Source organism: Neoarius graeffei, chromosome 9 (assembly GCF_027579695.1).
Source record: "Neoarius graeffei isolate fNeoGra1 chromosome 9, fNeoGra1.pri, whole genome shotgun sequence".
NCBI lineage: Eukaryota > Metazoa > Chordata > Actinopteri > Siluriformes > Ariidae > Neoarius > Neoarius graeffei.
The window spans coordinates 66,731,686-66,759,406 of record NC_083577.1 but is presented as its reverse complement, the minus strand read 5'-3'; the positions used below and the strand labels follow the sequence as shown (position 1 = coordinate 66,759,406).

General features: G+C 40.3%; 1 protein-coding gene across 5 annotated transcripts in view; it reads left to right on the top strand.

Moving 5' to 3' along the window:
* Positions 1-27,721, top strand: part of grb14 (growth factor receptor-bound protein 14) — a 102,885-nt gene that overhangs the window by 53,735 nt on the left and 21,429 nt on the right. For 3 of the 5 annotated variants that reach the window (XM_060930125.1, XM_060930128.1, XM_060930126.1), the window contains 7 exons: positions 14,704-14,860; positions 21,017-21,138; positions 21,643-21,717; positions 23,108-23,245; positions 25,047-25,157; positions 25,513-25,608; positions 26,446-26,508. In XM_060930125.1, coding sequence (XP_060786108.1) covers positions 14,704-14,860; positions 21,017-21,138; positions 21,643-21,717; positions 23,108-23,245; positions 25,047-25,157; positions 25,513-25,608; positions 26,446-26,508 — 762 coding nt within the window. Of the gene's footprint in view, positions 1-13,889; positions 14,108-14,703; positions 14,861-21,016; positions 21,139-21,642; positions 21,718-23,107; positions 23,246-25,046; positions 25,158-25,512; positions 25,609-26,445; positions 26,509-27,721 lie in introns of those variants that run through there. The other 2 variants (XM_060930129.1, XM_060930127.1) reach the window with 2 other exon arrangements.

Below are 27,721 nucleotides of genomic sequence, written 5' to 3'. Positions count from 1 at the left end.
TTCTGACGCTCTCTCATTCAGCTGGTCATACATGTTGTCCCCCAAATCTTCGGTTCGCCTGGTCATAGTAGGTGCGGAGAGACTCACCGCGTTGAGCGCATCCTTCTTGTTGGGACACACCTCCTCGGCCACAGCAAGCATGCATACTTTAACAAAGTCCCCATCAGTAAACGGCTTTCCATGGGTAGCTAGTAGGTGAGCTACCTTATAGCCAGCTCGGACAGCAGCCTGGTTGATCTGGGTTTGGCGAAGGAATCCATTCTGTTGTGCAGCCAGTCTGCATTTCATCCTCCGAATCCTGTCTTCTCTTGTTTGCCCTCGCAAACTAACATACTCTTTGTGGCAGGTTTCGTAGTGACGACGCAGATTATATTCTTTGAAAACCGACACACTTTCTTTACATACAAGACAAACTGCACGGTCCTTACACTCATAGTTCGAATTACGTGGGAGCCAATGGGAGCTGAGCTCCCATTCCCTCAGGCTCCCATGAAAGAAGCAAACTTAATTTTCTGTGGAAGTCTCTCAAATACGTCATATATCACCATAATAAGCTTGAATAGCCTATATCACCATATAAATATAAATAAAACTCATTTCATTTCCGATCACCATGCAGCCATAACTTTGTATTGAATGTGTTATTAAACCGCAACATGTACGGCTGTACTTCACCACCACACCACTATGCGCGCAAACCGAAATTTGCAGCCTGCGAAATCGAATGTGAAGTTAAGTCCGAAGAAGACTTGTCCTCTATCTCACAACGATCTTCCTTTGTTTAACAATATATATAATTATATATATATATACAATATATATATATATAATTTGTTTAACTGGCTAACCAACCGGACATAGTGGTGGTGGACAAAGAGCAGAAGAGGGTGGTGGTGATAGATGTGGCGATCCCAGCTGACGCCAACATCAGGAAGAAGGAACATGAGAAACTTGAGAAGTATCAAGGGTTGAAAGAGCAGCTGGAACGGATGTGGAAGGTCAAGGGTTGCGTGGTCCCCGTGGTAGTGGGGGCACTTGGGGCAGTAACCCCCAAACTGGGAAAGTGGCTCCAGCAAATCCCAGGAACAACATCTGAAGCCTCAGTCCAGAAGAGCGCAGTCCTAGGAACATCGAAGATACTGCGCAGAACCCTCAAACTCCCAGGCCTCTGGTAGAGGACCCGAGCTTGAGGATGACATGGATACCACCCCCCCCCGCCGGGGGTGAGAAGGAGAAATATATATATATATATATATATATATATATATATATATATATATATATATGCAACACCGTGTGTGTGTGGGTGCGTGCATGCGCGCGCCTGTGTGTGAAAGCTGTGCACTGCAGTGCGCAAAAGTGCGCTGGTCCAGGAGAGCGAGTATGCATTGCTTTTTTTTTTTTTTTTTAAATAGAGACCCCCCATAGGGTCAAATTTATAATTCGAACCCTGCTTACACTGAACGAAAAAATAATCGGTGGTCCACTGTTCTTTAAAAACTCTGCACTCTGTCAGCTTTTCGCTGACCGCTAACCATTTTGCTGTCCTGAACACTGACAGTTCTCTGCGCGTGCGCTGCCTGTCACTGCTTGATTGCGAGCATATGACGAAAATTCGGAAAATATGAATAGTTCATTTTATAACTAAATATCAATTTAATTGATAAAATCAACAAAATACAAGATGCAGACATGTTATTATTTGCCGAAAAGCAATTTAAAAAAATAGGCCATGACCACTTTTGGGGATTGCCTCATAGGGCCGGTTCAAGTGATGGGGGGCAGAGGGGCTGGGGGGCCGGTCAAAGGGGGGTGGCGGGCCGGATCTGGCCCGCGGGCCGTAGTTTGGTGACCCCTGATCTAGATGAACTAACCAATATATGCTGGGAAATGTATATAGGTATGTATATTTTGTATATAAAAACACAGACACAAGTTATTTTACTGGGAAATACACCACTTGGATTTTCATACGAACTATGTCCAGGACATTGATAACTACAACTGTGACATACTTTTCAATATCCTCACTCCTAATGATATCAATGAATTGCTTTGAAAAATGTAGGTACTTTGTTTGTGAATGTGGCTATATAATAAAAAGAAACTCGCACATTGGCTTGGGCAGCACGGTGGTGTAGTGGTTAGCACTGTCGCCTCACACCAAGAAGGTTCTAGGTTTGAGCCCAGTGGCTGAACCTAGGGCTTTCTGTGTGGAGTTTGCATGTTCTCCCCATGTCTGCATGGGTTTCCTCTGGGTGCTCTGGTTTCCTCCACAGTCCAAAGACATGCAGGTTAGGCTAATTGGTGGCTCTAAATTGACTGTAGGTGTGAATGTGAGTGTGAATGGTTGTTTGTCAGCCCTGTGATGATCTGGTGACTTGTCCAGGGTGTATCCCGCCTCTCACCCATAGTCAGCCGGGATAGGCTCCAGCTTGCCCGCGACCCTGCACAGGATAAGCGGTTATGCATAATGGATGGACGGATGCATTGGCTTGAAGAAATGAAGCTTATCTTCTCATGTTGAAAAAAACTTGTATTTTTCATACGAAATACATCGCGGATCTGAGTGACACATTTCCCGATATTTCACTCCGATGATGTCACTCCCTGTGTTTTCCCGCTGACTGGATACACATTGTCAAAATGGCAAACCAGTTCAAAATTTAAAATTCTTTTGATTAACTTGCTTATTTTTTTGTGGATGTGTTGATATAATAAAAAGAATATTACACGGTGGCGTGAAGATATGAAGTTTATCATTTATCTTCTTGTGTTGAAAAATATTTCACTCATTCTCTCTGCTCACTCGTGAAATTATATATTCACCACTCGAAGATAAACTTCATATCTTCATACCATGTATTATATATAAGTTGTCCACTGGGCGGCACGGTGGTGTAGTGGTTAGCACTGTCACCTCACAGTAAAAAGGTCCTGGGTTCGAGCCCAACAGCCGGCGAGGGCCTTTCTGTGTGGAGTTTGCATGTTCTCCCCGTGTCTGCGTGGGTTTCCTCCGGGTGCTCCGGTTTCCCCTACAGTCCAAAGACATGCAGGTTAGGCTAATTGGCGGCTCTAAATTGACTGTAGGTGTGAATGTGAGTGTGAATGGTGGTTTGTCTCTGTGTCAGCCCTGCGACATGTGTCTGGCGACTTGTCCAGGGTGTATCCCGCCTCTCACCCATAGTCAGCTGGGATAGGCTCCAGCTTGCCTGCGACCCTGTAGGACAGGATAAACGGCTACAGATAATGGATGGATGGATGGATGGATGGATGGAAGTTGTCCACTGTAGTCAAGTTAGCTGGGTGGAGCCAGCTATTGTATCTCCAAAGCAGAAGTTTCAATTTAGCCACAAATGTTGTTTCACCGATCTTATTACACTTTGGGAAGTTTTGGCCACCATAGTCAGCGTGTTATTAACACATTTCTTTAAGAACAGTCAAGTGAACAGTATGTTAGCGTGTACTTAAATATTAAAGTATTTAAATTGATTTTTTATACATCTCCATAATTTTGATCATCTCTTGGGGATGTTTTTGTTTGTTGTTGTTGTTGTTTATATATATAAATGTAGAAATCACGCTTTGCCATTTCAAACCTGCAGATTGTCACGTCTCTCTCTCTCATACACACTTCCTCTGTCTATTTTTTCTCTTATACCCATTCGTCCCTTACTGCTCCCGCTCTACTCTCACTCCCCTTCTCCTCTCTGTTATCAGCTCAAGTATCCATTTTCCCTTGTGAGGCTCAGTTGATGTCCTCTGTGCTCTGGGGACAGATGTTGCCTTTACCATGCTTCATCAATTTATTTGGACACCTCTACCTTTAGTCTCAGCTTTTTCACTGAAAAATAACTAAAGGGTTTTTTTTTTCTTGATTAGGTACAGTGTATTGTGCAAATGTAATTGAAGACATACATGTTTGTTCTCAGCATGATTTAAATACAGTGCTGCTTTCTAATGGGAATTCTAATGCTGTTTAAACGTCTTTGTCTCAGGAGATGTGGTCTAATTATACTATTGGCTTTGTAATATGACCAAGAGCTCTTATTACTCTGGAAGAAAAGAAAAAAGTATATTTCTGCCTTTTTTTAGTGCTTCAGAGAGGAAAGTGAAGTATGGAAGTCACACCATCCTTGGGTGCCTTTTTGAGAGAAGGTTTACATGTTGTCAGCAGATAAAGTTACTGCAGGTCTTTTCCCTGACCTTCGCAGTTCAAGCTTAGCTCCTCATTGCTTTATCAGGGGTTTTTATTAGAAGGGAAAGCTTTTCTTACGGGAAAAAAACACAGCATGTTTCCAAGGCCACAGGAGGAGTCTGACTTTCAGTCTCGTACAGACACTGTCCCTGGTACAACTCCAGACATCTGTACGGGCATTTTCAGCTATCTCGATCTTATGAATATTTAGCTGAGCAACTAAATTTACATTAAAAAAAAAAAACATATAAAGAAATTGGATGGACGTTTTCTGCCCAGCAGCCCACTGAAGAGAGCAGTATGAATTTCCAAGCCAGAAGAGTCACGCTGCCCGCCATCACTCCGCTTTGCCTGCAGAAGCGGGTAGGAACACAAACACTTTCCTTTAAGCTCAAACAACGAACTAACATCTGTTTTCTGTTCTTTGGACAAAAGTGTAGCAAACCAAAACACTATCTAGCATTTGTTTGATTGCTTACATGTGCTTATTTCATCAGCTTTTCTCTAATGTTAGACATGGTTTAGACTTTGGTTTTCCTGTGTTGTGGTGTCTTTAGAAAGCTGGTCTGATGGTGGAAATCGTTATTCTGTCCACAGAGTTTCTCATGCTGGAGAGGCTGATTATGTAGGAAAGGCATTTTCATTTTTTTGGCAAAGAAACCTTTCATTCAGTTCTTCCTGCTCCTTTGATTAATCTGTATTGCTTATATAATTGAAAATGTACAGATTTGTCATATTATAGTGTTTATGAGAAGTGCTCTTTAGCATCATAAGGTTCTGTAGGCTTAGTACAGTTCATTGATTACGAGTCATCCATCCACATGCATGCACTTAGCCAAAATGCCTTGTTTCTGCTGGAAAACCAGATAATTTCACGGTCCCTCATTATGAGAAATCATCAGTGCAGATTAGAGACTAATCCAATGAGACAAGGTGCAGTGAAACAGGTTAAATTCACACACTTGTTTTGTAGCAGGGCTGGCGACAAGAAGAGCAAACCTAAAATAGCGAGTTTTGTCGAGTTTAACGTAAGGTTGTACGTCAAGTGCGTGTAAAAAATAAATAAAATAAAAATTTAAAAAATCATCCAGAGGTTAACCCCATACATTCTCAGGAACCAGTGGATCCAGATTTTTGCTCCTCACTTTCAACATCCTTTGAGACGAACAACAGAATAATAAACTAGAAAGGGTTCAAATCATGTGGAGAACGTTCAGAAGAAAGCACATGCATGGATCCAAAGTATTTCTCAGAAGTAAATGAACCATTCTAGACAATTTAACAATTATAATTTTGAGTTGTGTGTGCGTGAGAGATGTTGCAGCTGCTCAGAGATGTCAGAACTGTTTGGAAGAACTAAGAACTGTTTGGGACCCCGCCACTCATTTCGAGAACAAAAGATGGATGGATGGCAAGAGATTCAGGGAGCATTGGATAAGTGCTGGCCAGGCCAAGGCCAGTTGTCTGATTCTCAGATAAAGATGCAGCTGTGGTGCGAGAGGTCATGATAACAGAAGGCCAGACTCTAGTAAACTGGTCTATACTGTCCTGTCCTTGAGTTGAAGACTGTAAAGCAACTTTCCAGGCCAGAGTACTGCTAACCAGGAGAACACATACTGTGCTCTTCATTCGAAATCGCACACAACGTACAGTGGTGCTTGAAAGTTTGTGAACCCTTTAGAATTTTCTATATTTTTGCATAAATATGACCTAAAACACCATCAGATTTTCACACAAGTCCTAAAAGTAGATAAAGAGAACCCAGTTAAACAAATGAGACAAAAATATTATACTTGGTCATTTATTTATTGAGGAACATGATCCAATATTACATATCTGTGAGTGGCAAAAGTATGTGAACCTCTAAGATTAGCAGTTAATTTGAAGGTGAAATTAGTCAGGTGTTTTCAATCAATGGGATGACAATCAGGTGTGAGTGGGCACCCTGTTTTATTTAAAGAACAGGGATCTATCAAAGTCTGATCTTCACAACACATGTTTGTGGAAGTGTATCAACAGACATCCGACCAAGCAACTTCACCTGCAGCAACTGTAGCAGGCCGTGCGGCTCACGCATCGGCCTATACAGTCATATTAGGCACTGAAACTCGACAACTGATGGATGACCCCTGGCGCAGATCACCATGATCTTTCGAGACCAAAGGAGCCAACAACAACAATCATGGCACGAACAAAGGAGATTTCTGAGGACCTCAGAAAAAGCGTTGTTGATGCTCATCAGGCTGGGAAAGGTTACAAAGCCATCTCTAAAGAGTTTGGACTCCACCAATCCACAGTCAGACAAATTGTGTACAAATGGAGGAAATTCAAGACCATTGTTACCCCTCCCAGGAGTGGTCGACCAACAAAGATCACTCCAAGAGCAAGGCCTGTAATAGTCTGTGAGGTGACAAAGGACCCCAGGGTAACTTCTAAGCAACTGAAGGCCTCTCTCACATTGGCTAATGTTAATGTTCATGAGTCCACCATCAGGAGAACACTGAACAACAATGGTGTGCATGGCAGGGTTGCAAGGAGAAAGCCACTGCTCTCCAAAAAGAACATTGCTGCTCATCTGCAGTTTGCTAAAGATCACATGGACAAGCCAGAAGGCTATGGGGAAAATGTTTTGTGGACGGATGAGACCAAAATAGAACTTTTTGGTTTAAATGAGAAGCGTTATGTTTGGAGAAAGGAAAACACTGCATTCCAGCATAAGAACCTTATCCCACCTGTGAAACATGGTGGTGGTAGTATCATGGTTTGGGCCTGTTTTGCTGCATCTGGGCCAGGACGGCTTGACATCATTAATGGAACAATGAATTCTGAATTATACCAGCGAATTCTAAAGGAAAATGTCAGGACATCTGTCCATGAACTGAACCTCAAGAGAAGGTGGGTCATGCAGCAAGACAATGACCCTAAGCACACAAGTCGTTCTACCAAAGAATGGTTAAAGAATAATAAAGTTAATGTTTTGGAATGGCCAAGTCAAAGTCCTGACCTTAATCCAATCAAATTGTTGTGGAAGGACCTGAAGCGAGCAGTTCATGTGAGGAAACCCACCAACATCCCAGAGTTGAAGCTGTTCTGTACAGAGGAATGGGCTAAAATCTCTCCAAGGCGGTGTGCAGGACTGATCAGCAGTTACCGGAAACATTTAGTTGCAGTTATTGCTGCACAAGGGGGTCACACCAGATACTGAAAGCAAAGGTTCACATACTTTTGCCACTCACAGATATGTAATATTGGATCATTTTCCTCAATAAATAAATGATCAAGTATAATATTTTTGTCTCATTTGTTTAACTGGGTTCTCTTTATCTACTTTTAGGACTTGTATGAAAATCTGATGATATTTTAGGTCATATTTATGCAGAAATATAGAAAATTCTAAAGGGTTCACAAACTTTCAAGCACCACTGTACACACAGTTCTGCAGTGTGCAGGGTTAAATGCCAATTCTACCACTTTAAGTAACAACATGTTTTCAATTTGTAACCCCTTAAATTCTCAGGCTTACTTTCCTCATGCTTAGAATGTAAGTAAGTCTCATCTCTCATCTCATCTCATTTCATTATCTCTAGCCGCTTTATCCTGTTCTACAGGGTCGCAGGCAAGCTGGAGCCTATCCCAGCTGACTACGGGCAAAAGGCGGGGTACACCCTGGATAGGTCGCCAGGTCATCACAGGGCTGACACATAGACACAGACAACCATTCACACCTACGGTCAATTTAGAGTCACCAGTTAACCTAACCTGCATGTCTTTGGGGGAAACCGGAGCACCCGGAGGAAACCCACGCGGACAACATGCAAACTCCACACAGAAAGGCCCTTGCCGGCCCCGGGGCTCGAACCCAGGACCTTCTTGCTGTGAGGCGACAGCACTAACCACTACACCACCGTGCCGCCCCAGAATGTAAGTAAGTAAATAAATAAATAAAATAATAATAAATCGATAAAAGATGTCAATTTTGAAACTGATCTGAACATGCAAATTCATTCATTCATTCTCCAAACCATCTCTTACTTTCGGTATACAGTCAGGTTCAAGTTGGAAAACACAGAACTTTCAGGACACAAAAAGTTTGTCCTCTATCACATTCATCTCAAGAAGCTGAATAGAATATTTTATCCATTTGAAAGAAAAAATAGAAAAGAATGTGCTTGGGTTTCTTCACAGATACATCACTCGCTGAATGATTACCACTGAAAATATTTTGGTTCTAAAATTCCCTTTCACAAAATGGACAGATGATATTAAATAATGCACCAGTGTCCATCAGGAGAAGTGAGACAGGCTTGTTTTTCTGAAGAAAAAAGAAAACACCATGAAAGATATGGCTCTTTTATTCCACTGTTCTCTGAAGAATGGAAAGCTTGTGCAGTGTTTGTGTTTTGTTAAGGCACTATACACCCCTTCGGCAAGATTCCCTCTTAATAAATACATTTATAAAAGGTTTGTAAAACAGCAATACCTCCACGGGACCTAATTAGGAACTGGAAAGAAAGAACAAAATTTTCATCAATGCAGTTCTTTAATTAGATTGTACGATGAGATGTGGACAGTTGGTGCATAAAGCTGTCATGGGTGTAATCAGGTTACTGCTAATCTTATTTCCTTGTTTAACTGAGCGATAGCCGGAGGGAGACAGTCTCTCAGTGTTCTACTCTCCCTAGTCATGCTCTGCTTCAAAGCTTATCTCTGCACATGGAGAGCCAGACACCCATTATACACACACTTTTTAACGCTTGACTTGGAGACTTCCTCTATCCTCTCAGGTTTTAGAATATGCTGAATGGAGCAGCTGACGGAGCTCTGCATGTGTGCCTCCATTTGTGCTTGACGTGTATGAGTTCGAGGTGAATAAGGAGCAAACAAAACCCCAGACCTGACTTGTGCCCAACTTTCATTCTCATTTACCTTTCAGTAGAAAGGAAACAGACTGTAGACATACTTTTACATTTGTTAGCTACTAAATCGATAAACAGAAAATGAATTCATCTTAGATAGAATTTGTAATACATTTTAACGTGGAGAGCGACTAGCCAACACTCTTGAAAGAATGAGAGAGAAAAAAAGAGACAGAATGAGTGATATGAGTAATTCATGAGGTTGTTGAACTAAAAGAAAATTGGAAAAAAAAGAGAGAATTTAGGAAACAAATACAAACTTGATCAAAGTTATATGTAAAAAAATAATCTGAAGCCCTGTGTGTGTGTACATGAGAGAGAGAGAGAGAGAGAGAGAGAGAGTATAGACACTACCGAATTCAGGTCTTTGTGCCAAGTGATAGCACTCAGCAAAGCTTGCACTGGCCTTACAGATGTTCTATCTGCACTCTGATTTTCTCTCTCTCTCTCTCTCTCTCTCTCTCTCTCTCTCTCTCGCATGCACGCAAGCCCCTAAATCCTAAAGGCCTAAAGTTGCATGAAAAAAAAAGAAATTAAAAATCACAAACTACAAATGTCATATAAAATTAAGTCTTCGTCAAAACATCTCAGCGTTACACCAGACACATGTTCTCTAACAAGCAGCATTTGAGTACATTTTTGGACTGTTTCTTTTTTAGTTTTTGTTTTTTTCTCCTTCATCTGTCCTCAAAATTGAGAGGACAGCTCACTCAGGGATGCCAAATAAGGACACAGTGAGAAAGCTGAGCCTCTGCACAGTGCTGCATGTATATTTAAGTATCTAATCAAAGAAGAGTGAACCGTGGCCACAGATGTGCGTGTTCTCAGTGAGGGAGAAATGGCCATTGGAGTTCCCCATATACAGTATCGAGAAAGTGCACAGTAGACAACTACAACTTCAAAACTAGGTTTGATCCCGGCTCATGAAAGGACTGCTCTTTCTGTCATAATCAGAAACTCACTGTTTTACCAGTTTGCAACGATGCACCCCAAATAACCACTTGTAAAATACAGGGTGTCTCAAAAAAATGTACTCACACTTTGAATGACGAGAAAACCTTTATTTATGAACATAGAGTGAAATGGAATAGCTTCGAATACAGAAGACAAATGTAATCGAAGAATCATGTTCGCAAATGTTCAAATTGATGACCATTATTGTCCAGACAATGCTGATAACGCGCACCAAGGGATTCGCAAACGTCATGAAACAGGTCATTAGGAATATCGCGACATTGTCTTTCAATTTCCAATTTCAATGCATCAATTGTTCTTGGTTTGGTGCGATAATTTCCTGCCATGCTGTGATTAATTAATTACACCTGCAACACAAAAAAGGCAGCATGTTAGGGACAGTTAAAGTGTGAGTACATTTTTTTGAGACACCCTGTAATCATGTCATGGAAGCTGTTTTAACTGTACGGATGCTTCCTGTGACACTAAAGAGGAGAGGAGCGTCATGATTTAATGCAGTGTAAATTTGGTCTATGGACTAGATGTTTGGAAGTGCCATGTTTGCAGCTCTGTCTGATCCCAATGCAAGACAACACCCCTGTAGCAGTGGTGGCTGTGCAGGAAGTAAAGGCACTTTTGGGTTTTGATCAAGTCAGCACTGATTAGAATCTTTGCCAGACTCTGAAGGAATTGCAGTTGTATAAATCCAAAGACACCTTGTCTGTTGGTGTTTCTAAACACTTAGTGTTTAAAAAGTAAATTCTATTTAGTGATAAGGCTCGATTTAGAGACAAGGGGTGAGGATTGGTGGGTGCTAACACTTTCTAGTGCCTTGCAGATTTCACTTTACTTTGGTAAAGGAACATGAGTAGCAGTTGATGCTGGTTTAGACCTGTGATGTAAAGTCCTAAGGTGATCACTTCAAAAAGTATGATCTTAAATAAGTAAGTAAGCAAGTAAGTAAGTAAGTAAGATCACTTCAAAAAGGATCTTCAAAAAAAAAAGTTAAAGTCCCTCCCATGCCAGGACCTGGTCTTCCCAGTCAGTCTCCCATCCCAGTACTAATCAGGCCCTTAAGGCACATTGGGTAGCACTGATCTCCACTTCTATAGCCCTTGGCCTCTCACCTATTATATAGCTAGGGTTACAATGGGGGGCTGGTCCTTTGGTAACCGCAAGAGTTTGACTCCCCACTCATATCTGTATTGCAGCATGCCTTGCCAGATGGCAGTAGGTACCATTTTTATGACGGTCTTTGGTATGACCCAACCGTGAGTAGAACTCATGATCTCCCAGTCAAGAGGCAGACATGCTAACCACTAGGCCAGCTCACGGTAAAAAGGATCTTCACTTTTGCAAAAATAATTTTTACAATCTCAATGGTGTGTCCAAAACAAGTAGCTGCCTTAATAATTCGGTTGACTCAAGTGTCAGATGTTTGTTAACTCCGAAAGGGGCAGTAAGAAGAAGAAGCCTTTATTTGTCACATGCACACTCAAACACAGTGAAATTTGTCCTCTGCATTTAACCCATCTGAAGCAGTGAACACACACATGTACCCCGAGCAGTGGGCAGCTATGCTACAGTGCCCAGGGAGCAGTTGGGGGTTAGGTACCTTGCTCAAGGGCACTTTACCCCAAAGCCGCCCCATGTTAACCTAACCACATGTCTTTGAACTGTGGGGGAAACCGGAGCTTTCTCCACTCCACACAGAAAAGCCCCCGTCAGCTGCTGGGCTTGAACTCAGAACCTTCTTGCTGTGAGGCAACAGTGCTAACCACTGCACTACCATGCCGTAAATATTTTTGTAATGGCGTACATCACAGAATTACCAAGATATAGTAGTTCAGCCTGTTTTAGATGGGAGAGTTCATTATATTATTCTATATAGGGCTTGGGAAGAGACGGCATGTTGTGCTGTATTATGAGATTAATACATTTTTGAGGTTAATTCTTTATTTACATGCTACAAGCACATTCCCAGGCGCTGTAAGAGCTGAAAGAAACTTCAGTTTAATTGTGACTTCTTTTTTTATTTTTTTTGACTCGTGCTTGAAATGAAGGAGATGGGGATGCATTGCAACAAACTCGAGAGGAATGCATAGCAAAGTTGTATGGATAAAATTTGTCTTGGCATGGAGGCATGTGAACTCCTCAAGAGAGTGGAATGATCTGCACTGCCTCTATAAGCTAATGTTATAGTTACAGTGCCATAATTGTTCTCCACAGCGATTTCATTAATGACAGTTGAAATGAGTATATAAGCAGAAACATTGCTTCCCTTGTTTCCCCTCCACATAGGCAATCAGTATAATCGTAGTCCATTGACGATTTTTTTTTTTTAATGATTACTCTTATGGGTGCTGCTGTGGCAGTTTATAGCACAACAATATCTTCTTATTATAGTGACTCAAACACTAGTTACGCTCGCTATCTGATTAGATGACTGACTAACCCTGTCAAAATGATGGCTCACTGCATCAAGACATCACATTCCCAAGCCCGATTACAGGCTGTAACAGATGCTGTCGATTGGCTCTGATTAACGGGCAGAAGGGAAGGCCATTCCTCCCACTCTGAGAGCAGGTTCTCTTCAACTCTCAGTCACAGCTGGTTTTGGCTTCGCCAAGATTCAAAGTCATGAGCTCTCAATGATGGAGTGACTACAAATCACTGCTCCACCAAAGATACTGACAATGTTAGTGTTTTGTAGCTTCAAATGATCTGTAAGACTGGAGGGAATAAAATAATTACATAATCATTGGAGATAATAGGCCTAATGTTCTGTGACTACACAATCTGTTTATTGTCAGAAATAAGATCTTAAGGCGTTTGTGCACAAACTGATCCGTGTTTCCTTCTGTGTTGGTGCCATTTTTCTCTTTTGTTGTATTTTAGACTATGGGATGTGTAGGACACATTAAATGTTTGCGCCCTTCAAAGGTTTGCTAGATGGCATTATCGCATCGAGAACTACTATATGCACAAGTTCAATCTGGACATGAAATTGTCGATCACTGCCGATTAGTAAAATGAAGGGACTCTTTTTTTTTTTTGTGAAAGTTAAGAATATCAGAGCGACAACGGCAGCACATCTGTGTGTTTTTGTCATAAGCATGAATTGTGTATGTGATCTATTCGTTGTCACCTCATCACCCTGTAGACTGATATTACTATGAGTATAAATAATAAACAGCCTTTAACTGAGCCTTGATTGGACAAACTAACACCGGGACAATAGTCTCTCTCTCCCCCTCCCACCCATCCACCATGCTTTCTCTCCTGACATTTTGTCTCATGTCTCTTGACCCCTCTCCTTACTTTACTTCCCTTCCCCCCCATCTTTCCCAAACCACCTTTTTATAACTTTGCACAAAGTTGACCTAAACTAAAATTACATTTAAGCAACATGGTCATAACGGGTGCAACTCCCATGCTGGGCATTATAGACAGGGCAGGGGATAGGGTTGATCTTGGCCATGGGAAAAGCTAGGTGAAGCGAGCCTTGTGACTTTTTTTTTTTTCTTCTATCCCTTCTCCACTCCACCTCCTTTTTCCTAGCTCCCTTCTCTCTGCACTATCCTTCTCTACTCCCCTCTCTGGTGGTGGTGAGGGGTGGGCGGAGCTTGTCCTGGTATGGGGTGGGCAGGGCTTACCCCTGGAGGCTGCAGTTAGTGAGAGATGGCAGGTGATTGGGCAGAGTTTGGGTGACATACAGCAGGAGAGGCAGGAAGTACTGAATCTCGGAGCCTGTTCTCTTAATTACCTCATTTCAGTTCAGCTGCAGAGAGAGAGAGAGAGAGAGAGAGAGGAAGGAGAACGTCTGGGAAAGACAGAGAGGAGAGAGTAAGGGACAGGAGGAGGAGAACAAGAGAGACAGCGAGAGAAAAAAATAGTAGGAGAGAGCTGCTGCTCCCTCAGTACATGCATGTTTCTATGTTTCACCTAAAATCCTGCTCCTACAATGCTGTGTACTCAGCCTTACCTAAACTGCAGAGCTAGCCCCAAATCACAGCTCTGCTTGCCATCTAATACGGGGGTAAGTTATGCTAAAATACAGATTTTCTGATGTGTTTTTCTGCATGCATATGTGTGTTTGTGGTTGATGCCTTGCAGAAGGGGCTAAAACACTCCTCTCTTTCTGTAAGGGATAATTTGAGCTATCATTGATAGCTGTTCTAAACTTAATCTGGACCGAAGGGACTCCGATTTGGCGATAATACGCCCTGCTTGTTCTGGTGTTCCTTTTGGAGAGTGCGAGACTAGGAACTGTGAAGCAAGTGAAAGGGAACATTCATGATCTGCTCCCAGTTTGCTGGCCTGGTTCTCACTGCTTCACTGTCATTCGAAATGAATGGGGTGTTGAGTGTGGAGGGCGTGAGGTGTGAGGTAGCTTGTGGTATCAAATGAGCTCCATTAATGACACAATTCTCTGCCCTTGCACAAAAGACATATAAAAAGGCATATAATTGAGTATTAGGTTCATATGTTATGTTTCTTCTGTCATTTTTGACTCCTTATCTGGATCAGTAGTCATAATTGTAGATCAAATTTCATATGGTTTCCCAATCACTACAAAATGACTCAGTCTGAAAACTTTTTTCACTGGCTAATGAATGGGTTCATGTGTGGAAGGTGATCAAAGTATACAGCGAGGACAACAGCAGTCGAGCCGTGGAGGTCCCCAGTGACATCACTGCCCGGGATATCTGCCAGCTGTTCATTCTGAAGAACCACTGCATCGATGACCACAGCTGGACGTTGATTGAGCACCTTGCTCATCTGGGTATTGGTAAGTGCATCCATATGTGCCCCGATAATGCCTGAAAACTAATTTATCTTTAATGGAGCATAATGGTATCACTGTTTCATGCTTTGTTTTACGAGTCTTGATATTCTGGCTTTCGTGCACCATCACCCTTTGGCTATAACTGTAATGTAACAGAACCCACTACAAGAAATATAGCCTCTTTGTGCCTAGCTCTAAGTCGTCTGATTTAGTCACATGATGTGGAATTCCAAGTGTTGGTCTTTTGGAGACCGATTTTATCTAGTCTTGAACAAAACACTATCAGTAGTGATTGCGCTTTGAATCCCACTTTATGACGTCATCGGCTATTTTTGCAACTAGGCCTAATCTGTTTCAGAGTTAAAGTCTAAACAGATCTGCCATGTAAAGCACCACAGACACTGTCCTTGTTTTTAAACCAATCAGGAAGATATTTTTCTTCATATGTTATATCACGTTCTTGAATCTTGAATGCAATGGAGCAATGCATTGAAATTATCCAAATCATGCAATGTCAGAAAACCACTCACATTCCAGGATTTTACTGTTGGTGATCAAATCGTACTAATTTAAAGATGGCATTACAGTTAGAGATCGGTCTTGAGATTCTCTCTCAACACTCGACAAAATGTCATTTTATGCAATTTATGCTGCCGCACATAGGCTGCAAACCCCCTATCTCTAACATGTCAGACAATACTCATTGCTTAACAGACAATGGGAAACCACCATCCTCAGACGGTATCTCATACTGCAAGACTGACGACGCATCTGAGAAAACTTGCCCAAGCAGAAAACCTCCTATAAAATCCCCCCCCCTTTTGTGGCAGGCAGGAGGATAAGCATGCTTTATGGGGTTAATGCTTTTTGAGCCTGAAGCGAACAATAAAGGTTTAATGTAGTGTCTGAGAGTGCAGACCTTACCTTCAATTAATCGATTGTGATTTGAGTAGCAAAATGTTGAAAGGCAAAAGAACTCAGCAGAGCTCTGTACTGAACAGCTTCGGCTTTGTGCTATAAGGATGAACCCTCATTCATGAAGATGTAAGTGGGAAGTGTAGGAGTTATGGAGAACAGAAATAATACAAGAAGATAGTTGGGTATAAAAATCCATCACAGAGAAAAAACAGATAGTGAACAGACAGGATGTATTAGCTTGGAAGAGAATGTTTCAACTTTGAGCTTTCTCAGAAACTTCAGTTTTTACATAATTACATTTTAAAGGACATTTTAATTGACTGGAGATTAAGGCTCTACATTTGCATTTATACTGGGCACGAGGAAGGAATACACCCTGATTGGCATGCCAGTTCATCACATGGCATGGTTTCGGAGTTAAATGGATAGGAAAAAGCTGTGTCCATTTGTACATGGTTTACGTTTTTGGACTACTCTTGCGGTTACAAACTGAAGTGAATTCAGGAATGGTTGATTATAGAGGGAGGACTGGAGCCAAGAGGAGCAGGGAGCTCAAATATGTGCTCTTCCTTCAGTATTTACATGGCAAAGCAGAAGAGTTTGACACAGTGAAGAGAATTTCAAACTCATCAAGTTCATCTTTGGCTGATACAGAGGTGACAGTGAAATAAGAGTAGAAGAAGGGAAGGTGAGCATGACTGTGAAACCTGGGGGGAAGCTAGTCATGTTCATGATACTTGGAATAACTGAGAAATGGATATCATCAGAAAGTCAAGACGGAGGAACAGTGAAGTCTGTAAACCGTGAGAATGATTGATTGGTGAGATAAATGGATTTTGGAAGGAATAATGAATGAGTGTTACAAGTAGGGTTCGGAATAAGAAATGTTCGTGGGGGAGTGCAGAATAATCTAGCTAAGAAGAGGCATGGTGTTTCTTCCAAATAAAAGTAATATTCAGTTCCAATGGGCAGGAAGTGGTTAACATCACTGGCAGTGACTTCTGCTGGTGTAGGCTACCTTCCACTCAGGAATATTCCTCAACACATTTCTTCACACCATTGCATAATTCAACCATCTGTTCCTTCCATCCTCTTATTCAGTCCATGTATTTCTTTCCTCAATGTACCCCCATTATGCAGCTATCATTTCTGCTGCTTCATAATGATTACACATTTCTTCTGTCCTTTTCCTCCTTTCCTGGGTATATTTTTATTGAAGTCGCTGAGCCTTAACTAGCACTTACTGACCTGATTGAATGCCGTCATTGAAACAGCATGTTTCTTGAAACCTATCTCTCTTTTTTTTTTTTAAATCATTGACCCTAAGACCTGCTAATGTAATTTGTACCATTAATGTATGATTAGTGCCATAATGAGCCCAGTTGTGGCTAACAGGCTTTTACCTAAAGGAATCTGATTTAAAAGGTAGTTTAGATTAAATTATTTAGTTTCTGATGCATGATATTTCTATTAGTGGTGGACAATAATTGGAGAGCGAATGACCTAAACAGCGGGACTTGTCTTCATATAATGCACATGGAACAATTAAATGCTGAGTGCATTTCCTGATGGTTTGTCATGTCAGCCCTTAGCAATGCTGCTTGCCTGTAGTATTTTTAACCAATGAGACAAGAATATCCTCACTTGCTCTATTGCTGAACCAAAGGTCTAAATAGAAATAATTTATAAAAGAACTGCCAAAATAAATTCATGCAGTAGGGTGACAAAGGAAAAAACAGTGCCACTGTTATGCTGTTGGGGGTGTAAGCTTCACTTTGAGGGAAGGGTCACTTAATACAAAGTTCTTCTGACCGATAACCTTCATCTTCTGATGAAACATTTCTTTTCTGATGGGAGTGGTCTCTTCCAGGATGATAATGTCCCCATTCTTCATGTTGGTTCTTTCACTAATTTGTCATTCCAATATGTGCGCAATACAGGCCTAACCGTTCAAATTATGGCAACAACAAGTACACTCTCAGAAAATAAAGTACATTATTGTACCTTTAGGGGTACAACGGCTTGTCACTGGGGCAGTACCCTCTAAGGTATTTATTTGTACCCTTTAAATACTGCTAGGGAACATATATGTAACTTTTTGGCCTTAAAAAGGTACACATAGTTACCTTGAAGTCCAGTAATGAGCCTTAGGGGGTACATTAGTGTAGATTGTACCTTGGGGGGACAGAAATGGACTCCTACTGCACCCCTTTTTCTAACAGCGTAGTTTAATTTATATATATCGCCTTTCACCAATCCAAAGACACTTTACAGAATAATGGCACTATAGAAAGGGAAACGAATCAACCAAAAGAAAACATAACATAACAGATAGGAGACCCAGAAAAGGAAAAAACAAAATGACAATTTCCATGAGCATAATGATAACAGACCAGCTCAAAGCATTGAAAAAGATAGACCAGTCAGTGATCAGGAGAACAGGAATAGCAGAGAGAAAGAAGAGATAAGATTTGAGACGAGTCTTGAATCTGGGAAGAGATGAACAATCCCAAAGACACTGAGGGAGAGAATTCCACAGCTTGGGGGCTGCAACCCTAAATGCCCTGGAACCCATGGTGGATAATTTAAATTTGTGGACAGACAACAGGCCAGAAGATGATCCGAGACTGTGAATGGGACAGTAGGGTTGAAGTAATTCTATTAGATATTGAGGAGTGTAGCTATGGAGTGCTTTAAATGTAAACAGAATAAGTTTAGACTGAATGCGATCTAGAACAGGGAGCCAGTGGAGGTTCTGGAGGATAGGGGTAATGTGTGCCGAGTGTTTAGTATGGCTGAGGACTCTGGCTGCAAACAAACAAACTAGCTCATGCTACTAATGTAATAAACAGGTATTACTTTAGGGAAACTGGAAAACTTGCTGGTTAAATGTGTAATAATAATAATAATAATAGTTTAATATCAGAGTTTCCACAAATATGGCTCTTCACCTGATATAAAAGCTAAATATACAGACTCTACTAATATTAAAAATCCTAAATACTAATTGTTAAAACTTGTAATACTAAGTATAAAAGATATAAGAATTTCCTAGCCTGAAATACAAAAAAAAAAAAGAAAAAAAAAACCCTTAAAGGAACAGTCCACCGTATTTCCATAATGAAATATGCTCTTATCTGAATTGAGACGAGCTGCTCCGTACCTATCCAAGCTTTGCGCGACCTCCCAGTCAGTCAGACGCGCTGTCACTCCTGTTAGCAATGTAGCTAGGCTCAGCATGGCCAATGGTATTTTTTGGGGCTGTAGTTAGATGCGACCAAACTCTTCCGCGTTTTTCCTGTTTACATAGGTTTATATGACCAGTGATATGAAACAAGTTCAGTTACACAAATTGAAACGTAGCGATTTTCTATGCTATGGAAAGTCCGCACTATAACGACAGGCGTACTAACACCTTCTGCGCGCTTCGGCAGCGCATTGATACGGAGCTCAGATATCAGTGCGCTGCCGAAGCGCGCAGAAAGTGTTAGTACGCCTGTCATTATAGTGCGGACTTTCCATAGCATAGAAAATCGCTACGTTTCAATTTGTGTAACTGAACTTGTTTCATATCACTGGTCATATAAACCTATGTAAACAGGAAAAACGCGGAAGAGTTTGGTCGCATCTAACTACAGCCCCAAAAAATACCGTTGGCCATACTGAGCCTAGCTACATTGCTAACAGGAGTGACAGCGCGTCTGACTGCATCTGACTGACTGGGAGGTCGCGCAAAGCTCGGAGAGGTACGGAGCAGCTCGTCTCAATTCAGATAAGAGCATATTTCATTATGGAAATACGGTGGACTGTTCCTTTAATACTAAATATTAGAGATATATGAGAAATAAGTCAAATTTGAAACTTGAGCAATACTAGGATACTAATAGAGGAAAAATTATCTGAGACAAAGTGAAGGAATTAAGCGATATGATTTACCTAATTGATACACAAAAAGTGTAAATATAACAGTGATAGTATAATGAGGAGGGGATAAAAGGGAAAGTTTATCAGGGTGCACATCAGTGGCAGATGTTTAAGATGTAAAGGACACTGGAAAATACACAATAAGCCAAATGAACCATGCTGACTGCTGTTAGGCTTTGTGCTGCTAGATAGTGATATCTTATTGAAAACAACATGAAGCTTAAATGAAGTGTAAGAGTCAATAACTCTAGACATCACTGGGAAATTTGTTACATTTTGTCAAATCAGTTTCACAATAATGATGTTATGATCCATAACAGTGTTTTGGATACAAAATTGTATTGCATTCTGATTTATTGTTGCATGAGTCATAGGCTTTTTTAAATGCCTGGGTTTCTAAGACAGTATTAAACAGATTTACAATAAATATTAAATCTTGCATAGCGTATTAATGAAACAATATGTACCTATTTAAAAAAAAAAAAGACTGCTTGAGCTCATATGGTTTTGTGATAAAAAAAAGCTGGGCAGAATGATGGATTCATGTGTCCCTAGTAACAGCTCAAGCACTCCATCTTACTTTAGGTCTTGCATGATTGTCATTCTCTTAATACTTTCTGCAAGTGCTACAAGTACATTCCAACACAAGCTCTCCAGAATGCATAAAATGCTGATCAGACATTCCACAGCCTGCTACTGGCAGAAGCTTTTACCCGTCCACAGATCAGCGAAGAGTAGAAATACCCTGTGCCTCACAGCAGGAGATCACAGATACCCAGAGAAACACCCAGGATGCCAGTGCATTTTGATGAGGCTCGCCAGCCCTGATTGCACTTATGCTATGGGAATTAATTAGTCTTGAATATCATCATCATTTCCACTCTTCCAGATGGCTTGCTTTAAATAGCCGCTTTCCATTCATTCGTTAACCATTCGTTTGGATTTCAAATAACTGAATAATGTTTAATGATGAAGTGAAGCAATGCAGTGGACTCAGTCAGCTTCCCCTGACTCCCTGCACTTCACACTCATTATAATCAAAGATTACTCATTGACAAAGGATTTAAAAAAAAAAAAGAAAGGAAAAACTTTGTTAAAAATTTATTTTTCAAGCCCACATTAGCTGATGGTTGGACTATGTCAAAATCTAAACAGTGAAGGTGCTCATAAAATACAGTGCTCTCATAATAATTTACTTTATTGAAGTGTGTGTGCGTGAGTGTAGAGAGAAAGAGAGAGATAAGTATGCAAATGTACATAAGTGTATTTTTCTTTTCCCTTTATTCTTCACTGTGTCTTTTCTTGTATTGCTTTCAGAAAGAATCATAGAAGACCATGAATCAGTCTTGGAAGTACAGTCTAACTGGGGCATGGACTCAGACAGCCGCCTGTATTTCAGGAAGAATTATGCCAAATATGAATTCTTCAAGAAACCTCTGGTGTGTGGTGTGTTTGTTGTGTGCATTGTTCTTACACACACAAAAAAAAAGGCAGTATGTGCTGTCTAGGTGTAATGTATAACAGACTGGCAGAGTAGCAGAAATGCAACACAAGGTTTCTTTCTAATTTTATAATCCCTGCACAAAATAAGCAATTTATATCCACTCTGATATCCCAATCGTCAGGCCTTTGAGGCCTGCGCTTCTCTGGACAACCAGAGACTCGAGTCAATTACCAGTCTTATTAGTAGTGATTTGTTTAAAGGGCTTCTCTCGAGTTTAAAGAGAGGCATGGACTTTTTACAGCTGTGTTTGACTTGCATCTGCCTTTGATCAGTCGACTTAGAGAGGATTATTCCTTCCAGAAAGGTTTAGGAGAGAGTTTTAGGATGAGTTATAGAGGTGACTCAAGTTTTAGGACACAGGCCATGCAAATCTTTCGAGTCTGTTACTCCTTCAGAGTCTTTACTAATCTTTAGTAAGATGTTTTCCTCATGTTAACAGGATTTTTTTCCAGAAAACATGGTGTCTATATCGAGTGAAGCCAATGGCCTCATGAACCACTCACAGCTTATCCAGGTATCAACTTTCAGCAGTCTCATTGTTCCCACATCTCGATTTTAACACCTTCAAGTTCCAAAATATTATTGTTATTTATCTTAAAGCATATTATTCTGTAAATATTATAAGGGTAATTCCATGATTAGGGTGCCCACTAATACGAGGGTAAGTCAGAAAGTTCTAAGACAGATGTTATCATTTCAAAAGGTGTGAAAGACATCCCCCAGAATTCTACAAAGAAGGAATTCTCCGACGGAAACACCGCTTGCAGAAGTGTTTAGACTTAAATGGAGGATATGTAGAGAAATAGTTTTGTTATTTTCATGATTAAAGATTTTTTTCAATTTGTCTTAGAACTTTTTGACTTGCCCTCGTATGCACCCCACGATATATTTATCAACATGTAGGTAAAGTAAAGGTAAAATATATTTTAAACATAAATGTCCTTCACAATAACCTATGCACATGTTTCAGATAAATAACTTGGAACGTTAATAAATTTAAACAAAATCTACCTTCAGATAGCAGCATTAGAAAACAGTTTGTGCCTGTCCTAACCCCATTAGACTACTTCAAAAATATGATTTTCACAGTAATGTGTGAATCCATTTAACATCTTATGGTTGAAGCATCCATTTCCATGAGTCATCCATTATAGCTTAAGAACCATTGTACATTTTAGTGTCCCATAATATTCACTTAAGCCCGTTACCTAAATATATTCAGCCCATGAAATATTTATCACAGTTCAACAGGAAGTTGCATTATTTAAATTTCCTGAAGATCATGGCAAGAGGAAAAGTACAATCTCACATTTTATCTCCTTTATTTCAGTTCTGCTGTCTGACTAATGAAGTCAATTTTAAGTAATTTAAATAATTAATTTTATGTAATCCATTAGAATATCCTTAATGTCCTCATGCCATAAGCATGAACGCTAGTTATCCACATTTTGTTTGCTAATTCTAAAAATAAATAAATAAATAATGATTAATAATAAAAACCCACAACCCTTTTACTCATTTAATAGCAAAATACAGTCATTGTTAAAAATGCCACCTTGTAAAAAATTATATATATATTTTTTAATGGTTAAATGCATGCTGTCTTAGATTCATTGTTGAAAAATAAAGTTTTATTACTTATTTTTTAACAGTTACAAGAGTTAAATGGCACTCCAATTTTGGAATCACCAATAGATTGTTCAGTAAATAGAGTGAAGCTTATAGGAAAGTTAGATTTCAGAGTGCAAACTGAAAAAAAGTCTAGAAGTTTAAGGGATTAACACAGGAAATTTGAAAATGAGATCTATGCATTTTTTTTTTTTTTTAATAATTTTACTATTACGTGAAGGACTGTCACATTGAAAGATGTCTGAGTGGCACTGTTTGTGTCTGTGTGCTCTTAGACATTTCTCAACTCCAGCACATGTCCTGAAATCCATGGCTTCCTCTACTCAAAAGAGCAAGGCAGGAAGTCCTGGAAGAAGTTCTATTTTGTGTTGAGAAGGTCTGGGCTGTATTTTTCCAATAAGGGCACATCAAAGGTAATTAAAAAAAAAGTCATTAATCCATTGCATGACCTGTAATTTTATACAGTGATCGCTTTGTCTCTCTTTCACATGACCCTGAAATACATACAGTATCTAAGTATGAGTGGATTGAACGTGTTCAGTTCTATAAAAGTATATAATAATACCTGCAGCTCTTAGTCCTAATCATGAATTGCACCACTTGATCTTACCGCTTAGACTCTAGAGGCAAGTAGCCTTACTTACTCAAATCACTCCTAGCTTATCCAGTCTGAGACAAATATAAGTGACGGACAGAGCTTGGTTTGATTAGCTTGCTACAGATCGTTTCAAAGCACCCTCATTCAAGCACTAATCTCCCGCAGTCCTGCTGTTAGATGTGACGGTTAGATCGAACAGCACGCCATTGTGGCCCTCGGCTGGCCAGAACTGGTCAGGTAGGATTGTGTGTGGCAGATCCTGGGACTGTGCCAGTGTCTGAACCCTTCCCACTCACCACAGGTGAAGCTTATACCTGCAATGTGCCATGCCAAGCAGTGCTGCCCTCCTTCCCTTTTTCATTTTTTTTTTTTTACAACAAAGAGTTGTTGTTAGGCGTGTAAGAGGAGCCCGCTCTCTACTAACTAATACTGCCGGGTTGCACAAAGCCGCTCTGCGTCTACTCCACGTCTTTTAACATATTCCTGCTACACATATTAAAGCTTGTTGGTTTTTGCCCGTGTAGCATTCCTTTCTCTTTTTTTCTGTCCACAGGTCTGTCAATCTCTGTCTCTTTTGTGTGTCTGTGTCTGTTATTGGCTGTTGGAAATTAGAATAGTGTAGCACATAGACAAAATGAGACAAAGGCTTGCTTTGTGTTGCTTTGCTTGGGAAAGGCTTTCTTTCTTTCCTCCCGGTCTCTCATTCTCTTCTTTTCACTTGGCTCCCTTTCGCTGTTGTTAAGATAAAGCTGTTGGCATTGCAACATGTATGCGTCTATCTTCTCTTGTACATATTACACCCTGGTTGTAATTGAGAGGGTAGCCCCATTTGAAACAGAAGAGATTGCTATATAAGCATCTTACATTGTCTGAGTTTTGCCCTTGATTTTAATCATAACATTGCAAAGTCCTTGAGAGTGTTTCCAAACACTGAATGCTTAATCCACATCTTTTAAATGGAGCTTAGATGAACCCTCAAACTAAATCCACATCATTTTAACTGGTCCAGTAATTTTAGTCCTACTACTGCAACGTAAGCCACAGTCTTAATGTCCTCCTACGCGTTAAACCCTGTCGCTGCTCTCTCAGCTTCTTCACTGTAATGTCTTAGAATAACAGAGTTAAATCACGATAGCCTGAGCTGTGCTTCTTGTGCTTCAAAAGTAGGCCTTCATCATCAAATTTGTTTTTAAACCATTATTAGGCTATTCATATTTACCTTCTGCTGTGATTTTTTTTTTCTAAATTCTTCTTATATGGTCTTTTTGAAAATTCCTAGCTTCATTCTTCTCCTCTTTGCTGCATACTTTTTGACCTCCAAGCACTCCCCAATTCGTACAAACTAGCCAGGCTTGACACGTTTTAGTACACCCTTCATTCATTTAGCATATGTCCTGACAGTGTGCTAGATGCTGGACATAGCTAACATGTTTACAGTCATCCCCCTGCTATGGCAGGCTTAGCGTTGGAGCTCAGGGATGGGGCCGAAGGAATTTAGGACACCCACCCACCCCCTCATCATCTCCACATAATCACCATCGCACACATATTTTTTGCATTAAAACTCAACTGATGTGTTGAGAGGTTTCTCTCTGTGTTTCTTCCTCACGTGTAAGGAACCCAGACATCTGCAGTTTGTTGCAGAGTTTTGTGACAGCGATGTCTACACGTTGTTATCAGCCAGAAAAACACACGGCGCTCCCACAGACTACGGGTTCTGCATAAAGGTATTTGCGAACGTTTCTTTACAACACACCCAGCTAAATCCACAAACACACAAGTTTCACATCTTCGATTGTGCAATGTTGATGTTGAATTCTATTACACATACCATCTGTGCATAGTTAGCTTTATGATATAATAACCCTAATTAAGTGTCCCATTTGTCTGTGCCTCATTGTTTAATGGGTGTTATATAAAGCTGTAATCAAACACAGTGTCTGGTGTCTTATCTCGCACCATCATTTTAGTGCCTTGAGACGCCAAAAATGATCTTAGGTCGTGGAGATATTATAAAATGTGACTATCATAAAATGATGAAGAATATGACAAGAAAATGTGTCTGTGTGATTCGGTGTGCAGCCGAGTAAGTCAAGCTCAGCTCGGGACCTCAAACTGCTGTGTGCAGATGTTGAGCAGACCAGAACCTGCTGGATCACAGCTATGCGCCTCTTCAAGGTGAAAACTCTCTTCGTCACTCTCTGGCATTCTCTTTGTTCCTTCCTCTCTCTTTTTATCTTGGTCTCTCACAGTCTTTATCTAAATGAGACATACCCTGTGTCTGAAATTGCTCCCTACTCACTATATAGGGCACTATATAGTGGGGACGCCATTTTGTAGTGCTGTCCGAAACCTTAGTGAGGATTATTTACACCCTGTATAGTGCACTCAAAGTATCCCACAATGCATCACAAAATGTAGTGTACAACGATAGTCACTAACCAAAGCAATATATCCCATTATGCATTGCGGTCACGCTGAAAGAAATCAAATTAAGTCTCAAATTTGATTTAATAAAAGGCAGCGGCAAAGAAGAAAGTATTCAGCCTTGATTTAAAAAAACTGGAAGATGCAGGTACTTTGTATTGATTAATTTGGGAAATACGCTTGGTATAATTTGTATTTGCCACAAAAATACATGCATGTGTTTATTATTTTGAAAACCCACCAGCCGACTGATCTGGCAACTTTTAATTTTGCGACAGTACTGACGCAAATACCAGCGCAACGGACTGGTGTCAACAAGCATTTTTTCATTTTACCAATGAGCTCACTATATAGTCCTCTATACAGTAATTCCCTATATAGGGAGTAGGGAGTGGTGAATGAATGAGCGATTTTGGACACGGGGATAGTCTTTATGGAGTATATCTAAAACTAAGCCATTTGAGAGGAGGAGCTTCTCAGAGTAGAATGTGCCCAGATAATGTCCTATAGTCACTCCCTGCTCAGTGGATCTTTCTTTAACTCTATAACATTACTCTAACATGGTTATATGTGTTGTAATGTGTGCAGTTTGGGATGCAGCTGTACCAAAACTTCATCCAGCCTCATCAGAAGCAGAAAAACTCTCCAATGGTAAGTTCATCTATCCATGGCTATGTCCTGAAATTGGTCAGTAGTTAGCTAAACTGCAAGTTAATGAGAGGAAATCCAATAATCAGAGTCACAGTCCAAAGCTGTGGTCAAAACGCAGTTAGAAGAAAACATAACATGATAATTCAGACTGGAAAAAAAAAGTAGGAAAAATGGAGAAAAAAACCCCCAGAGAAACCAAAGACATGGGTGCCATATACGGTAGCAATGGTAGACATGAGCAGCGCAGTCTTGAATGTCTTGATTCTATTTCAACGCTTGTTCTTGAAGCAAAGGTTTTGAAACAGTTCAAAGCGTACACTCTCTGCAGTCTCACAAACTGAACACAGCTTCCAGTGAATACCTCAATGAGAATTACTTATGCCCTTGCTGTTTGAATATGCTTATTCCAGCTATGTGTGCCTTAATCCTGTATATATTTGAAAAGGCATGCTCATGCTCAAAAAGAGTATGGAGTCCTGTCCCGTTATATACACTACTGTGTGCAAAAGTCTTAGGCACATGTAAAGAAATGCTGTAGATCGAAAGTGGCTTAAAAATAATGAAACGAAAATGTTTCAACATTAAAAAGATGCTATAAACAGCAGTAAGCCATAATAAATGAAACAAAGTCAATATTTGGTGTGAGACGACCCTTTGCTTAAAAAAAATAAATAGTAGTCTCATGTACGAGTGCAGTTTTATAAGGAAATGAGCTGTAGGTTTTACTGAGCATCTTACAGAACCAGCTGCAGTTCTTCTGGACACTTTGACTGTCACACTCGCTTCTTCATTTTGCACCAAAACCCAGCAGCCTTCATTCTGTTTTCTTTTTTAATCTGAAAAGTGCTCTCTTATGTAATATGCTGCTCAGATACAAACTTTTTTTCCCCTGTAACATTTAATTTTCTGCTGGAAAACAAACATTTGGACTCTAAAATGTTTTTGTACTGACTCGATAATGTAGAAGTCATAAAATAGAAATCTATAACAAAGTTTGTATGAAAAAAATAGGGTGCCTAAGACTTGCACAGTACTGTATATCTTACATTTGATAAAGTTCTATCTCAAACAGCATGCTGGTCTTCTTTGGCTGAAAAATGAACTCAGTAACTGTTTGGGAGTAAGTTACTTGTCATTACATGACATTAATTTTGACACAAATGTCAAAAAGCAGAAAATAAATGGATGATATTACATGGTTGCATGAAGATAT